Genomic DNA, 16,056 nt, shown 5'->3' on the forward strand with positions numbered 1-16,056 from the left:
GCGGCGCGCAGGCCCAGCGCGGGGAAACGCGCGACACCGCCGCGCCCCCGCACGAACTACGGCTCCCGGCAGCCCCCGCCGCTCCGGAAGGCCCTGAGCCCCTTTCCCTCAGTTGGAGGCGGCTCTGTACGGGGACGGTGCGTGCTGGGCTCTCCCAGGGCTCTTCCCGCGGCTCTTCCCGTGCTTAGCCAGGTCCCACGGGCGCTAAGCGGGGCCGGGCGGTGTGTGCGGCTGGGGCAGCCCCGGGTGTGCGGGTGCAAGGGGCGGGGGGGGGGGGGGGGTGGTGGCTCCCGGCGCGCACTGCGAGGGCGGCGGGGCCGAGCGGAGGCAGCGGCTCGGCCAAGGTGACTCTGGGGTTGGCAGTGTCTTCTTTTTTTCCTACTTAAACAACGCGAAGAGCGGAATTCACGGTTTGTCTGGGTTGTTCTGTCGCGGTACCGAACCGGGTCGCGGAGCTGCAGCCGTGGGATCACGGTGCCCTCGGGTTCAGTGATTGCTGGAATTTTCCCTCCCCCCCTATGCTGTTTTAAATAACCTTTGAATACTTCTCTGCTTTAAAGCTCAGCTCCAAAGTACATTTTTCTTTTTTCTTATGCATTTATCTTAACAATATCTTAAAGGACATATTTTAAAAATACTTTTCTGTATTTTAATAGCTCCAAGCTATTTTTTTCCTGCTTTTTAAATGCATTTATTATATCGCCGAGACTAATTTTTTATTCTTCCTTTCGTGTTTTATTAATGGTTAAAGTAGTAGTGCCATCATGATCCTGCGGCAGATCTTGCGGCTTTCCTCCCTTTTCCACTCCGCTGTGTCCGTTCACCTGCGCAGGAACATTGGGCTCTCTGCCATTGTCTTCAACAAGGCAAAAGAGCTCGACCCCGTCCAGAAGCTCTTCGTGGACAAGATCAGAGAGTACAACACGAAGAGCAAGTGAGTAAAGGAAATTGTCTTAAGGGGAAAATCTGTTGGTTTTGACATAAAAACATCAGACCTGAAGTGTTTGATACTTCTGTAGGCTGGTCCGTAAATATTTCAGGTGTGTTTTCCTGCAACACTTATCGTTTTGCTATTGGGAAGGGTTGTTCTTGCATATCTAATAGAAGATACCAGTTTTTTTCCCCTTAAAAAAGAAAAAATCTGATGCCATTCTTCTTGGGTAGTTAAGCCACACAGTTAAGGCCTCTTGCACACTGCATGAATGTACTGGTATGTTAATTTTTACCCATCTACGTGCTCTATAAATAAGGGGGGGGAAAGCTAAACAAACCCTTTCTTTTGTTGTTTTTTTTTGGCTGGGGAAAACAGTTATCCTGCAGTCTTGTTTCCAGAAGCTGAATGGAAATAGCCTCCAAAACCAATTAAGAATTAATGGAATTATCAGGATAGTCCATTTACTTAACTGCTTAAGTTAATAAGCAGTTCCTTCAAATGGAATCTTAGTTTCTTGTAATGTTTGGATGAACTGCTGACCAGGAAACAAAAACTATAGTAATTCTGTGTAATTTATTCTTGGGAAGTATTCCTGGGAAGGAATTAAGATGCTTCTTAGCTCAAGTGATAGAAGATGTGTCTATCCCTACCTACTAACTCATCTGTGTAGGGAGGCAGATATTTGGTGGTTTTACCAATCCTAAGCATGGATCCTGTGCTGGTACAACTGAGTGCTGGCAATCTAAGGAGTTACTATTTTAGTTATCTGATGCTTGAATGCCAAGAAGCTCCTGTTGTAGAGGGGATTTTTGCTTCTTTAGTGTTTAAAATGCATTTTCTTGGCAAGAACAGTTAAGCTTTACTAACTGAGAAAACTAGTTCAAAGACAGAAGAGGTGCAAATCACAGTTTTGTTAGGAATTCACACCTGAAACAAACAAAACTATAAGCCAGGAGAGCCTCCATACTCATCAGTGGTTTTGCCTCATAAGGCTTGGATTTTCATCCCTGATAATTGGATTTTCTTCACTGACAGCAGAAAACCTTTACCCTGAGAATCTTGTTTGTGTGTAAGGTAAGGAGGCCCTAAGGTGTCATATCTTGAGTTTTGGAAATATTTTAAATTATTTCCTTTGACTGGCTGTTAAAAAGGTTTTAATTTATAAATGGGCTTGAAAATGTAGAATTTTCCATGTTAAATATTAGAACTGAATTGTTAATCACAACGTTTAATGTTTATTAGGCAAGCTGGAGGGCCTGTTGATGCAGGACCTGAGTTTCAAAAAGATATGAATGAATCCCTTGCAAGACTCCAACGGGCGTATGGTGAGGGAGATCTCACCAAGTTTCCAGAATTTAAGTTTGAGGGTGAGTTAACAATCTCACTGAATTCTAATTGCAAGTAGAGACACGGGTTTCTTAAATTCCCCTTTAGTTTATATTTGTACCATTAATTTTGTGTAAAATGCCCTCTGGGAATCTTATGCTTTTGCACAGTTCACATTTGTTTCCGTGTGACTCCTATTTTGATTATTTGCCTTTTCTAGCGGGGATGTGGTCTTCATTATACTACAAAACTTGCAGTCAGATCAGGCTATCTTGATTGTCCTTCAGACCCCCTAAAGAGAGAGGTCAATTAGAAATAGCCTAGGGATTGTATTTTTCTCATCTTGCCAAAAAGATCAGCAGAATGTAATGTGAATATCAGTTAGTCTTAACATCATCCAAACTGTGACTTTTTGGATTTTGTAAGCTCCTCTGGAAAGCCACTGATTTCAGAAAATTAACATAGGACTTAACTTCCTTACTTATGAGTATTTTGTGGCTAAATTATATTAAACCTTTTTCTTCAGCTATTTGGATATGATTTCTGTTTAACTGCTCTAAGTTTGTTTTAGTGTGGAAGGGAAAGGGCAGACAGCATGACGCTTGGTGGGTATCTGGCAGCCAGCCAGGGCCAAGCAATCATAGTCAGCAACTTGTAGTTCTGATCAGACTGTCTGGGAATTCCAATTTACACTTGGAACACACCTGAAAATATTTTGGGTTTTGGTAGTATTTCAGTTGGGTAAAGTTGGTGTGAGGTTGTTACTGGTAGAGATAAAACAAGAGTACCTGTAAAGTAGGATCTATGGTTTTTCTGTTTTATTTTTCTACAATTTTAGGGATGTAGTTTCTCTACATTCAATTTTATTTTTGTGTCATATGTGAAACTATGCATATTAAAATTGTACTTGTTTTTGTAAGGAAAAAGAATTTGTGTGACCATAGGAACAGAGCAAAATACAGACACAACATGACTTTGTTCTTTTGCCACTATTGCCTATTCTTGATCTAATTTCAATTAGGTTTCAAATTATACTTAATATGAGTAATTATATGAGTAGGAACATCAATTTTTTTTACCTTAGAGATGCTTACTATAAGCTGACCCTTGCCTCCCAGACTTTGTATTAAAGACAGCAGGCATTAGGAGCCCAAGTGCCCAAAGCCCTAACCTTTGTGAGCCTGTACCTTTCACATCAAGAATTCCTTGGTCAGTGTTTGCACGTGGAGAGTATCTTGATGAGTTGAGTTGAAATTGTGTGCTCCTCTCTGTTAATATACTCTGATGGTACACTAATGAAAGGGAGAGAAGAGAGATTACTTGTTCTTAGAGCTGTGTTGGAAATACTTGTCCAGTAACGTTCTAGTTGACCTCTTCAGGTTCTCTGCTGTCTTCTCCCCTATCCCAGGTGTCACTAAAAGCTGTTCAGGCAGAATATTACTGAGGCTTAGCCTTTATACATAACTCCTTCAAGGTGAAAAAGACCTGTCTCCAGCCTACTTATTGTTTACTGCTGCCCACATTTAATCAGTCAGGAGGGGGTGTAGACTGCAATGTACTGCTTTAGCTTGCCAATGTAATAGTTTTCTTTGAATTACAAATTAATTGTGGTGTTTGAAGATGGAATAAAAAAAGACTAATAGGAATTTTCTCTCTCCCATTCCTTCTGTAGAGCCCAAGTTTGAGGAGACTCCAAAGTGATCTCTGCAGCTTGTACACCAAACAGCAATGTACGGCCATGGAGTTGTTGAACATGGCACCGGTTGTAATTTAATAAATGTAGTACTTCAGTTTGATTTCAGTGGTGTGAAGAAGTTCTTAATTGCATGGTGAGTGTAGCTAGCTGTGATCATCAGCTCTTACATGACAGAGGCAGCTGAGTAGTGCTGCTCAGTGTTAACTGCAAAACTCCTTTGTGTGCTATGTTTTAATGCTTAGATATTATAACACTTGTAATGATACACCAGGAAGGAACTATTTGTTCTGGTGAGTTTATCAAAAAAGCTTCTGCAGAAAAAAAATCTCCATGAACTTAAGTCTGTAGCAAAGCCCTACAATAGTGTTGGAGGTGCACAGTCAAAAGCATAGGCACAAAAGCCCTAATTCTACACTGCATCAATGAACACAAAAGTGATGAAGTTAATCTTCCAGAAGAAAAGGAAATCTGCTAAAGAGGTTGTAAGGTGTGAATTTCTGCAACTGAACTATTGACACAAACACTTCTAGCTTCTGAGGAGCTATTTATTTATAATAATTATATCTGAGAAACTACATAAACACTTTGACAGAGTCTTCATACTACAGTTTGAATTGTATTGACATGATTTTTCTTCAGAATGAAACTACATACGCAGTCACAGAGAGAGAGACTTCCACATTAAACACTAAAACACTGCTTGAGCTTTTATTACAGGAAGATTTATTTTGTCAGCATAGAGAGTTTACTGCTACACGCTTTGAAATTGTATCAGATTTGCCAAAGTCATCTCTTAAGTCCTAGTACATTAGAATTGCAGGAGAAATTGAGCTCTTGACAATGGTTGAGACACAAGCAGTGAGATCATCTATGAAAGTTATTTGAATAGATTGTTCCAAGCTGCAAGAATGAATCTTGTATTGCTGCATGTACATATGAACAAAATGAGAAGCTTTCATACAGAACTAAATTGAATATACGAGTTAATTTAAGTTTATTTGGGGTTTTTTTTTTTTTTCAAATACCATCACAGCTAGGTTGACTAAATATTGGTGGTTTTTATTTTCAGCATGTAAGACATGGAAACAATATTTACAGAGCAGAGGCCAAAAGATCCCTTGATGTTGTGGTTTTAACCCCAGCCAGCAACTAAGCATCCTATAGCCTCTGGCTCACTCCCTGTCCCTTCCCCCTACTGTAGGGAAGGGAATTAGAAACAAAATTCATGGGTTGAGATAAAGCACTTAAATAACTGAACCAAAGTAATAATATGGGAAAAAGAGAGAAAGAGAAAACCTGAGAAGCACAAGTGATGCAGAGCACAAGTGCTCATCACCACTCACTGACTGATGCCCAGCCTGTTCCCCAGCAGCAAATGGCTCCTCCCAGCCAACTTCCCCCCAGTTTAAATACTGGGCATGATGTTATATCCCTTTGCCCAGTTCAGGTCAGGGTACTGGCCCTGATCCCTTGTGGCTTGAGCACCTTCTCACTGGCAGAGCATCAGACACTGAAAAGTCTTTGAGTCAGGGTAAGTACTGCTGAGCAACAACTGAAACATTATTGTGTTATGGACATTATTCTAATATTAATTAAAAATAACAGCTCTGTATCAGCTACTAGGAAGAAAATTAATTCCCAGCTGAAACCAGAAAAGTATCAGCTGCTTACTCCATACCATTTATGTCATGCCAGATCCCACACTTCCCAATATACCAGCACCTTTCCCGTCTTTTTATAGATGCACACACAGATACCATTTCCTTAATCTGTAGACAATCCCTGTAGAAGTCTATTGAATTAATTCAGTCTATGACTTTTTGCTTGTACAGTTGTGACTTGTGAGTGTCATGAACAGTCTCTCAGGGCAGGGAAGAGGGTGTCTGGTGTTGGATTGGTGCACATTGAAGCCAGTTCTGATTCCGTCACTGCTCTGCTTGTCCAGTTACAACAGAGTTCGTTCTTAATACGGCAGTTGAAGGGGAGCTGGGTTCACATCCCCAAAGCTGGAGGGGTGGAGACAGGCACCATGAGGTGCCCAGTGCAATTGTGGACATGCAGCTGACATAGAAGTGCTAATACACAGCATTTCACAGCAATTAACATCAGACAATGCACGGGCTATTCAATGAAATCAATGCACAACCCAGACTTGCCCATCCTTCCATCTTAACAAGTATGCCCAAGTCCTTGAGCAAAAACAATCCCACAGATGAGTTTGCCTTTGCCCAAGGCAGGGATAACCCAGACTGTCTTCTGCAGCACAGTTTTCACGTGCACTACAGGAACTTTATTCTCTTCTACATTAAAAGTTTTGATTGGGGAGGGCCAGCCCATTTGGCAGATCTAGTGCTGACTCACCAGGTGGCCTTTGCCAATGTGCATCCCAATGTTTGAAGGTTGCCCCTGGCCATTGCTTTCAGTGTAGTCTAACAGTCCATTGGATCATGTGGTTTTCTCAGCTGGTTCATGATACAATATACCCACTAAATGCCATGTTCCTTGGCCCAAGCATCTGTGAGTTTTCCAAGTATTTCTAGTTTATTCTGTTGAAAAGGTGTTGCTTGGGTGCCCATGTAAAATCATTCTTCTGAATCACTTGATAAAGAGGGCTTACAATCAGACTAGTTAGGAATATACATTTTCAAAAAACCCACATCTAAGCTTACCTTTTGAAGAAATGGATTAGAATTTCGTCCCATAGGATCAGGAGTAAATTTGGCCCTTCCACTCTGCCTGGGAAACCATCCACTGGAGATGGGAGTAGCAGCTTTCCTGGAAGAACCCCTATCTGGGATTGTTTTCCTTACAATTCATGTCTCTAGGGTCATGGTAGGTCTCCCATCCCAATTCTTCATGCCTCCTCTGTGGTCTCTCAGCTAAGCCCACAGGGTATCCCATGGTGTGAACCTTCCACATCCTCCCTCTTGGGCCAATGCTTACTGTCATTAGCATGGGTCTGTAGAGGTGAGGAACAGAACATAACGTCTTTGAACTGCTGAATCTCCTGGGACAGTTTATCTGATAGTTTCTTCACAGTTGAGAGAGGAAGAGAGGTCGTCTTCATATTCCCAGAGATGGCAAGCCACTGTATCCGCAGATGGTGGTGTGATGTCTTTTCAGATTAACATTGCTATTGGTTTGGTGTATACTCTTGGTACTCTCTACAAACTTCCACCACAAAGGACTTGGTCTGGATCTGTGGGGAACCTTGTATTGTCCAGGTCAAAATAAATCTCTAGCATGGCTAATTCCCTCAAGTATTGGATATCTTTCCACTTGCATGGTGACATGTAATATCATTCCTGTAAGGATACCTTTCCTTCAGGCTTGACAGGAGTCGCTTCCAGAGGCTGGGTACTTGTGTCTCTCCTGCAATCACCTTGTCAATGCTTGCTTTCTTAGAAAGTGATTCCCTCCCTCTAATTCCAACCTGTTAGTCCCATTATCCCAGCATTGGAACAGCTAGGTGGTAGTATGCGCATCAGGACAACAGCTGAAGTATTTATGTATATCTTGCAGCTCACTCAGGAGTAAGGATTGAGTGGTTGTCTCTTGTTGGCCTGTTACTGAAGTTTGTGTAGATACAGTACATGTCAGTGGGGTTTTGGTTGCCACAGATCATTTCCTAACCCTAAAGAAGGCCTGAACCATATGCAACAACACACTGATTGTTACCAAAACGACCAGGTTGGTTCCAAGGGTAGTCACAGGATATGCAAAGTCTTTAAAATTCTCAAATGCTATTGTAATCATCCTGGAGGGGAAGGAAGGTGTTTTTCCCATGGGTTGGCTCTCTGAGGGTAAAAGGCAGTAGATGTAACTGTGGATAGTTTCCAGCAGATGGCTCCCAAAGGACCAGACAGGCTCATGACCAGCCATTCTATCGTTTCACAAGCCAGTATAACATAGAACAACACAGTGATAACCTTAGCCCAGGCCTAGAGCAAATGAATCAATATGATGACCAGCAACTATTGAACCTATACAATGAAGGCTTATAACAAACTTGTTTTAACATGCTCTAGTCAGATCTGGTTTTATCTCAACCTTTTGAGTCCCACATTGGGTGCCTAAAAACGGCCAGCAGCTCAGCCCCATGTGGCTGCTTGCTCACTGTCCCCACTCCAGCCCAGTGGGAGAACTGGGGAAAAAAAAGTAAAACTGATGAGTTGAGAAAACAACAGTTTAATAATTGAAACAAAGTAAAATAAGATACTACTAATACTAATCATAATAAAAACAACAATAATAGGAATTGTAGTGAAAAGGAGAGAGAGGAATAAAGCCCAAGAAAGGCAAGTGATGCACAACAGTTTCTCACCACCCAATGACTGATGACCAGCCTGTCCCCCAGCAGCAGTTGGCTCCTCCTGGCCAACTTCCCCAGTTTAAATACTGGGAGTGATGTTCTGGCGTGGAAGCAGTCACCAAGCACCAAGCCTGTTTGAGTTCCAGAAGTGTTTGGACAATGTGACAGGCACATGGTTGTGATTCTTGGGGTGTCCTGTGCAGGGCCAGGAGCTGGACTTCATGATCCTGACGGGTCCCTTCCAACTCAGCTTATTTGATGATTCTGGGATTCTATGCATATCCCTTTGGACAACTCAGATCAGCTGTCCCAGCTGTGCCCTGTCCCTGCTTCTTTTGCACCTCCTCACTGGAAGACCATGGGAATCTGAGGACTCCTTGACTTGGAGTAAGCACTACTCAGCAGCAACTAAAACATCAGTGTGTTATCAACTTTATTCTCATATTAAATCCAAAACACAGCTACTATGAAGAAAATGATCCCAGCTGAAACCAGGACATTGATACTTTTGTATAACAAGTAGTAATTTGATGTCCCTCACAGAGGCTGAAATCTTCTAAATAACAAAGGACTTGGTATGCTTGAAATCCTAAATGAAGCAAACAAGGTTACAATAAATAATAGTTCAAAGATTTTAACCAGGTTAATATTAGTGTACATTTCAGAAGAAACTTAGGCACTGAGCTTGACAAGAAATGTGTCTGATGTACTGTTAGTAAATATTCTTTTCTGAGATGGGAGGTCTACAAAATGCACTCCACACAGAAGTAGCAACCTATTCATAAACACAGGTATCAAACAGCTCTGTTCAGAGCATCTGATTTTTAAGTGCAATAACAATGATAAACAGATACCATAGCTCTTCAGAGCTTTATCTTTTTCACTCAGAGCAAACAGTTGGTTTAAGGAAATTTCTTATATACATACTAGGTCAAGAATTAAGCTTATGCAATTTAGTATGTTCTGTTTTGATTAAGAAAATGGGTGGTGTTCAGGGATCTTTTAAGGTTACATCAGTATTACTCATGCTACTTTAACTCCTCTTGTTCTTAAACTCTAGATAGTGATATTAAGTCACTCCTAGTTGAAATTTTACTTAGAACTCTATTCCTTTTGCACCAATCTGAAAAGCTGGAACGATGTAGATGTAGTTAAAGCCCTTTGAGCCGACTCAAGGAAGGGGAGGTGGAAGTAGTAAATTCAGCTTCCATATTTAGTCAAATCTTTTGACCCACATTATTCTTAGAAGAGTTAGGGCCCAATCTTTCTCTTACTGCTGTCTTGGACTGTGTCTCAGTTAGTTATTCAATATGTACAAGAAGATGCAAAGTATGGAGCAAAGAGCTGCAGCCTGCGTTGCACGTAAGACCGTGCAATAGGAAGCTGTAAATGCAGATAAAGTGTTGCCAGGGACGGGCACAGCAGGAGTGAGGAGTTTGTGTACATGTGGAAAGACATTACAGATCTAAGGAATTTTGAAAATATCTAAAGCTTTTAAAACATACTAGTGAACACAAAAGACTTGCCTTTTCACTTGTAGATTGATAGTTTGTCTTCTTTCTGTTAACAAAGCAGGAAAGGAATACAGGTTAAAAAGTGACTTTTCTGGTGTTGGGTTTACCCCTTTGGGAGCCTTATAAATGAATGCATTTTTCCAGATTTCCAGCAATCCTCAGGAATTTTTCCCCTACTCTTAGAAAAAACTTACAATAACAAATCCATTGAATGGTTTTAGATATCAGTCATCTCATAAACCATGGCCAAACAGCTTCTCTAGCTTGTCTTTCCAAGTCTTCCAGTTACATTTTTTGCCTACCTCATGGCCAGAACTAAAATAGCTTGGGGAATTCTGACTTGCTACTAAGAAATTTGAGTGAAATAAATCTGTATCAAAGGAACAGACCAGGTACTGTCAGAAAGTTTCTACCAGTTATATTTTTACAATACACTTCCTGAAATAACTTGGAGATATGGATATGAAAGCAGTTCAATTTGGTTCTGATTGTCTTTTGTCTAGTTTGAAGAGGAGACACATAAATAGCTGAGTTAGAAGTGTAAGCTGTAACTATGTAAAAAGACATATCTCTGTGTATTTACCACAGTAATGTAATGATTCACTTTCTGACCAGCACACTGGTTTCTATTAAGGAAACCAGCTAGTGTGTAGGATCAGGTATATCTCAGTGTCAAGAAAGCTATTGCACAAAAATCACATTAGAAAGGCTGTAAAAATCATGTAAATGAGGTTTGCAGTGATTTATGTACTGCTTGCATACTTACTGGGAAGAACTTTCCTCTGAAAAAGAAAGGAAAAAAAAAGAATTAGCACAAGAACAGTTTTCTAAGCTGTTTTAAAGTTCTTTGAAATAGTTATTCCTATAATATTCAGCTCTTCAGTTTCTAGAAGGAGTTTCTGAACCAAATGTCTCTTTTTGGTGTAGTGAGTTTAGGCAGATGAAAGATTAGGTTTCAAGGGTAAATGAAGCTCCAAGTGAACTCTAAGGAGCAGCTCTGTAGCCTCTGGTAATTTCAGGCAGCTGACCTTTTCAGATCCCAATGTTTAGCATCTATTGTTGCTGTGCTCAAGCCTATAGGTACCAATGTAAAGGCTACAGAGAGGGTTGCTGGATGTCAAGCTTTATACAGCAATCCCTAAAAGCAAACTTTTTCCATGACCCAGAGGAAGAAGACAGTTAATTTAGTTTCCCTTTCATCAGAACTTAGTTGGTCAGGCACTGTTGACTAAAGCAGGTTTAATTTTTCTTTTGCCTTTCTTAGACACTCCTTATCAAAACTAGGATGGAGAGGTTCCAAGAACCGGAGTCAGGCTCGTTGCTTTCCCTAGGTTGTTGTTTGGTAGCCTTAAGCAACTGCACAAACATCTCCATGTCATTTGCAAAGTACCTTTTGCAGCTGATGTTGGCAGAATAAAAATGTCTGCAAAAAATATTGCTGTTTTAATGCTCTCCAGCTTTAGTACCATGGAGTTAGACCCTTCATGGAAGGGAGGGCATCATCAGAATCATAAAATCATGGAACGGTTTAGGTAGGAAGGGACCTTAAAGATCATCTGGTTCCAACTCCCTGCCATAAGCAGGGACACCTTCCACTAGATCTGGTTCCTCAGGACTCCCTCCAACCTGTCCTTGAACACTTCTAGGGATGGGGCACCCACAGCTTCTCTAGGCAAGAGAGAGTGTCATGGAAACACTGCTAAACAAAGACATTTTTTGACTCAAGGAAGCAGTGATTTTATTCTACTTACTTGCAAAGTAGCCCTTTTTTTGGGCATAAAATACTCCAAGGCCACACAGTACCATCACCAGAGCCACAATTACTACAGCCACAATGATACCGCTTACATTAAGGTCATCTGTAATTATAAAGCAGAAGTCCTATGTTCTAAATTGTAAAAATTTCCACTGGCTGGATTTTTCCCTAATTACCACAGGCATTTTTGTATCTATAGGTGGGCTTTGGCCCAAGATGCATAAGTTAATTAGTAACAGTTAGATGTATTTAAGCAGTAAAAAAGCACTAATGTGCCACAGCCACTTCAAGAGAAGTGCTTGGTACATATCAGCTGCTTAGTTTGGGTCAAAAGTAAGAAAAGAATAAGAAGGGCCAAGGGATACATATTCCTTATCATATCTACCCCAGATAAGTATTACCCAAGTCATATGTCTCTGAGGAAAAACATCTTGACATTTTTGTAAATGTTAAGCAAGTTTTTTCATAGTTAATTTGCTTAACACAACTGAAACAGCTGATGGCAATTGAGTTCCACTTCTAAAGAACTCTTCAAGTGGGTTTTTTTAAACGCAGTGATTTTAAAATTTTTAAATAGCAACGCTTTAAAAATACAACACAATAAAGCTGAGTTGCCTGAAGTTAAACTCTACACCAGGCTACTGAAACATCTGGCCATTTTCATTTTGAAGGTGATGCCTTGACTTCAACCATGACAAAGACCACACCCATATCCTGATACACTCACTAAGAGCTTCAGACTATCATTCATTTTAGGAAAACCAAAATTATCAAGAAGCAGAAACATTTTCATAGGTTTTTGTTATATTTCCAATTATTTGGATCCCAACTTTAAGCATTTTTTAATATATGGTTGAGATTTTTACCCAAAACCTAACAAATTTTTGTACAATTTAGGCTGACAGCAATTTAGGACTTAGTGCATATTTTCACAAAGTGATTCTATCTCAGTAGCTTGAGGAACATTTGCTCATAATCCACCAAGAATGCATTAAAACCCATGACACAGTGATTTTCAGGTAAGTTCCATGAAAGCACCATATGGAACTTTGCAGTTCCATGTGCTGCTTTACAGAACACTTGGAGAGGATCTTCCCTGCAGTAGTTACTAGAATTTGCTACCATTTTTTGGTATGATATCTGCAAGAATCAGTTGTGTATTTTGCAAAAAAACCCCCTCACACATTTTGGGTTATTACAAACTGTTACATTAAGATTTCCCATGAATGAATCCCAAAAGGGAGGCTTTATGTGAAGAAAACACCCCAGTAGACTGGAACACTCTTCTGTAAGCCTTCCACAAAAGCATTTGGAAATATTAAAGTTCTCATATGGCTGATGCTTTTCTGTGAATTCAGTGTTTAGCAATCTAAAAGCTAATTACTGTGATGAGGAACCTATTATTTCTCCTCCCCCCAAATGCCACAATCAAATAAAAATATTTAATTCAATCTGGTCTTAGATTCTTAGTTATACCATGCAATTACATAAATCCTACTGCAAGACTTTCTTCCACCATTATTTTCTTTAACACATACCAACTTGCATTCGCTTCACTGAGCATTTTTGAGATAATCCAATCCCATTGGAGGCTTCACAGAAATACTCTCCAGTGTCATTCTTTGTAACTGTATTAAACAGCTGTTAAGAAAGAGTACAAAACCATTATCAGAACAGGGGAAAAAAATCCTGTAGGATAGAAATTTTGACATGTCAATGTAGATTTGTTTGTTTTAAACAAATGAAACCCAAAAAACCCTGAAGGCAAGTAAGAAATTCTGGTCCATTTCAACCTTGTAACAGCTCCCTAGTCACATTCCCTGGTCCTTCAACTTCTGCTTGTTGCCTAAGAGGTTCCTTTAGATGACATTTAACTCAGTGGAGTGTATCTACAAGGAAATTAATTTTTAGTGGACCAGAAATTTCCAATAATATCCACGTTTTCAGATATGGTCTAATTTTACAATAGCTGAAATCAAACAGTTTCTTCATTTTATCAAAACAACAACCCCATTAACTGATCCTTCAAAAAACTTGACACATACTGCTTACGATGCATTGTTAACTGAAATTTTTCACAAGTAAAGAGTTTGGGTGGTTCTCAACCCTCCAAAAATGCACTTTGTCTTCTTCCAACAGAGAAATCCTAAATGATACTATTTATCAAATACTACTACTGTAAAAATGAAATGAAAATGAGAGTGTAGCAGGAGGACATCTCCCCCTCCTACAGAAGAGCTTATCTGTTACTTGTTAGTTGGTGCAATAACTCAGAGCATCTTGCTCTCACATGAGCCTCACAGGAGCCTTGGTGAAGTAACTCACTCAGGACAGTTTATCTTGTAGTGAATTATTTCATCGCCATGGGACTGATGCTTTCAGCTGACAGTGAACATCTTGCTGTGGAAGCAGATATGGAAAGACAAGCTGGAATTTCTGACATACACTTCACTTTACAAATTATAAAAGCTACACCATATTTTCACAAAGCTGAAATCTTTTGCACATTCCCTGGAAATGTGTGGGGTCTCCCCCCAAAGTCAGGACCCCACTTTGTGGTTTCTCTCCTTGGGGGCTGAGTGTAAGGACTCTGTGTAGGCTATCAGTAATTCCGTGGTAAGTTACACTGACTCCTAACCTACACTATTTCCTTGCTAGCTGTAATATAGGTACCTTAATGTCATGCACTGTTTTATGTAATCTACTAGTAGTTCTTTTATTTTACACTGTGTAATAAATAACTGTTTAAGGACTCTTGTCTGTTACTTTCTGCCAATTCAATAAGTAACTCATTTTATAATAGACCTAACTGTCCACTCTTGAGAACTTGTGAGCCAGAGCGATTTAGGTGCAGGTCACCTAAGTAGAACTGCTGCAAAAAATCTAAGCCTAAGGCAGGGCTTTTCTAAAGCTCTCACTTGATCTGTAACAAAGAGATGGATAGAAACTGACCTCATGTCAATTCCAGTATTTCTAGTGTTTTAATTGTTAGACTTTTTAACTGTTTCTTTTTAATATATGCCATACTTTGATATTTTCAGAAGTGATTAGTAAGTTTTAGTAGTCCACCTAATTTCCATGATGAGCATTCAGAACATCCGAATGCTTAGTCATACTTCAGTTTTCATGTTTGATTTTGCCCAAGAGTAGTGTTCCTAGAGCAACTCTTTACTTCTGAAAAATCTCAGCTCCCTAAGTAGCATCAAGTTCTTTTGAAGGATCAGCTAATGGGGGAAGAATGACAGAGACAGCCAGCTCTGAAGGAAAATAAAACCTCACACCACAACCCACAAAATAAACTACAACTAAAATGTCCCAACTCATTCCCCGTGACTTCACAGGTCCTGGATGGGAACTTGTAAATGGCACTGGATTGCAGAGATTCTGTACTGCCCTGAGTGCTGCACTCCCCTTGAAGTGTATGAAGCTACTGTTCCAAATTTTAAGGTTCTGTCAAATATATCTATTGCCATACCAAAACCTCTTTCTCACCTGGCACTAGTTTACCAGCTGACAAGGTAAAATTTGTCATGCATTTCTAGATTCTCAGTTATCACTACTGCAGCCTTGCACCTCACCCACTTTGTGTATCATTCAATGTCTATGGCTTGTCACTGGTTTGAGGCAGAACCTCCTTCTACATCTCTCAGCACATTTCAGCATGACATTGACCTCCAACAAAGACCTTGTGAATTTTTGGATTTAGACCCCTGTGCATCATTTTACTGAACAGTAAATTTGGTCTCCTTGATAGCTGTCTATGACAGAGTTGGTTATTACACTTACCAGAGTGCCAGACTTTTTATTCATGGTGTAAGTTATGTTTGCTGCTCTAGCACTGCCTGTTGCTGTCTTCTCCAGCAAGGCAACACCATTCTTGTACCACTGGTACTCAGATGGAGGGGAGCCCTCAGTTTCCTTACAACTCATCTGCACGACCGTTCCTGTCATTGCGGAGCTGGGTACCTCACACACTGGAGTAGTCGGAGCAACTGGACAGTGAAATTGAACTTGTTACACATGTACTTATACTGTCCACATCTGTCAGAGTCTGAAATAGTTCATGCCTCAAACATTGATATAAAGTTTTGCCCATTATAACAATGTATAAAGAAGCTACAACCAAAGAAGCCTCCCTGAAGATACCTGACTGGGACTTTGGACTGAAAGTCAAAGTGCTGAGATTAAATAAAGTGAAAACTCATTCTTCAATCACCTGAAACAAGCAAGTAAACAAGGAAAAGAATGTGAGCCATACCCAGCAGCCATGCTAAGAATCATCTCAGGCTTGCTTTGGGTGAGGGAGGCTGTCACTGATGGTGGAGACAGGAATGTGACATTTGGAACACAGCGAGGTTCATACAGCAACAGCCAGAGTTTATTGATGTGTGCCCTCTTTGTGAGGGCTTTGAATTTCCTGTTCTTACAGATGTTATTGGTCAAAGGTCTTAACTCTGCCCAGCTCACTGGCCAATGATATGGGTGCATTCCTGGTTCAAAGGGATTGGCTGGGGTACC

General features: G+C 40.4%; 2 protein-coding genes across 8 annotated transcripts in view; one reads left to right on the plus strand and one right to left on the minus strand.

Annotated features, from left to right (window-relative positions):
- Window positions 1–2: 2 nt before the first annotated feature.
- ATP5PF (ATP synthase peripheral stalk subunit F6) lies at window positions 3–4,056 on the plus strand. Of its 7 annotated transcripts, none has more exons than XM_071433663.1 (4): window positions 3–137; window positions 752–934; window positions 2,177–2,301; window positions 3,933–4,056. In XM_071433663.1, the coding sequence occupies exons 2-4, from the start codon at window positions 765–767 to the stop codon at window positions 3,959–3,961; spliced, it is 324 nt and encodes a 107-aa protein (XP_071289764.1). In that variant the 5' UTR covers window positions 3–137; window positions 752–764; the 3' UTR covers window positions 3,962–4,056. The 7 variants fall into 7 exon arrangements, with proteins under 7 accessions (XP_071289764.1, XP_071289757.1, XP_071289758.1 ...); XM_071433656.1 differs by having other exon boundaries at window positions 755–934; XM_071433657.1 differs by having other exon boundaries at window positions 59–192; window positions 755–934.
- Window positions 4,057–4,656: 600 nt separating this feature from the next.
- The window catches only part of JAM2 (junctional adhesion molecule 2), a 40,458-nt gene continuing 29,058 nt past the window's right edge, over window positions 4,657–16,056 (minus strand). Inside the window, exons 5-10 of the mRNA XM_071433655.1 lie at window positions 15,325–15,530; window positions 13,077–13,179; window positions 11,534–11,641; window positions 10,549–10,564; window positions 9,795–9,828; window positions 4,657–8,857 (exon numbers count right to left, since the gene is read on the minus strand). Coding sequence (XP_071289756.1) covers window positions 8,825–8,857; window positions 9,795–9,828; window positions 10,549–10,564; window positions 11,534–11,641; window positions 13,077–13,179; window positions 15,325–15,530 — 500 coding nt within the window. The 3' untranslated portion in view covers window positions 4,657–8,824. The remainder of the gene's footprint in view (window positions 8,858–9,794; window positions 9,829–10,548; window positions 10,565–11,533; window positions 11,642–13,076; window positions 13,180–15,324; window positions 15,531–16,056) is intronic.

Source organism: Agelaius tricolor, unplaced genomic scaffold, assembly GCF_023055355.1.
Source record: "Agelaius tricolor isolate 1412-34295 unplaced genomic scaffold, bAgeTri1.0.p SCAF_9, whole genome shotgun sequence".
Classification (NCBI taxonomy): Eukaryota; Metazoa; Chordata; class Aves; order Passeriformes; family Icteridae; genus Agelaius; species Agelaius tricolor.

Excerpts from the sequence above, each read along its gene's own strand:
- ATP5PF (XM_071433663.1), top strand. The coding sequence starts at position 765 with ATGATCCTGCGGCAGATCTTGCGGCTTTCCTCCCTTTTCCACTCCGCT. Across the intron at positions 935-2,176 it reads GAGTACAACACGAAGAGCAA|GCAAGCTGGAGGGCCTGTTG; the intron begins GTGAGTAAAGGA and ends AATGTTTATTAG. Across the intron at positions 2,302-3,932 it reads TCCAGAATTTAAGTTTGAGG|AGCCCAAGTTTGAGGAGACT; the intron begins GTGAGTTAACAA and ends TTCCTTCTGTAG.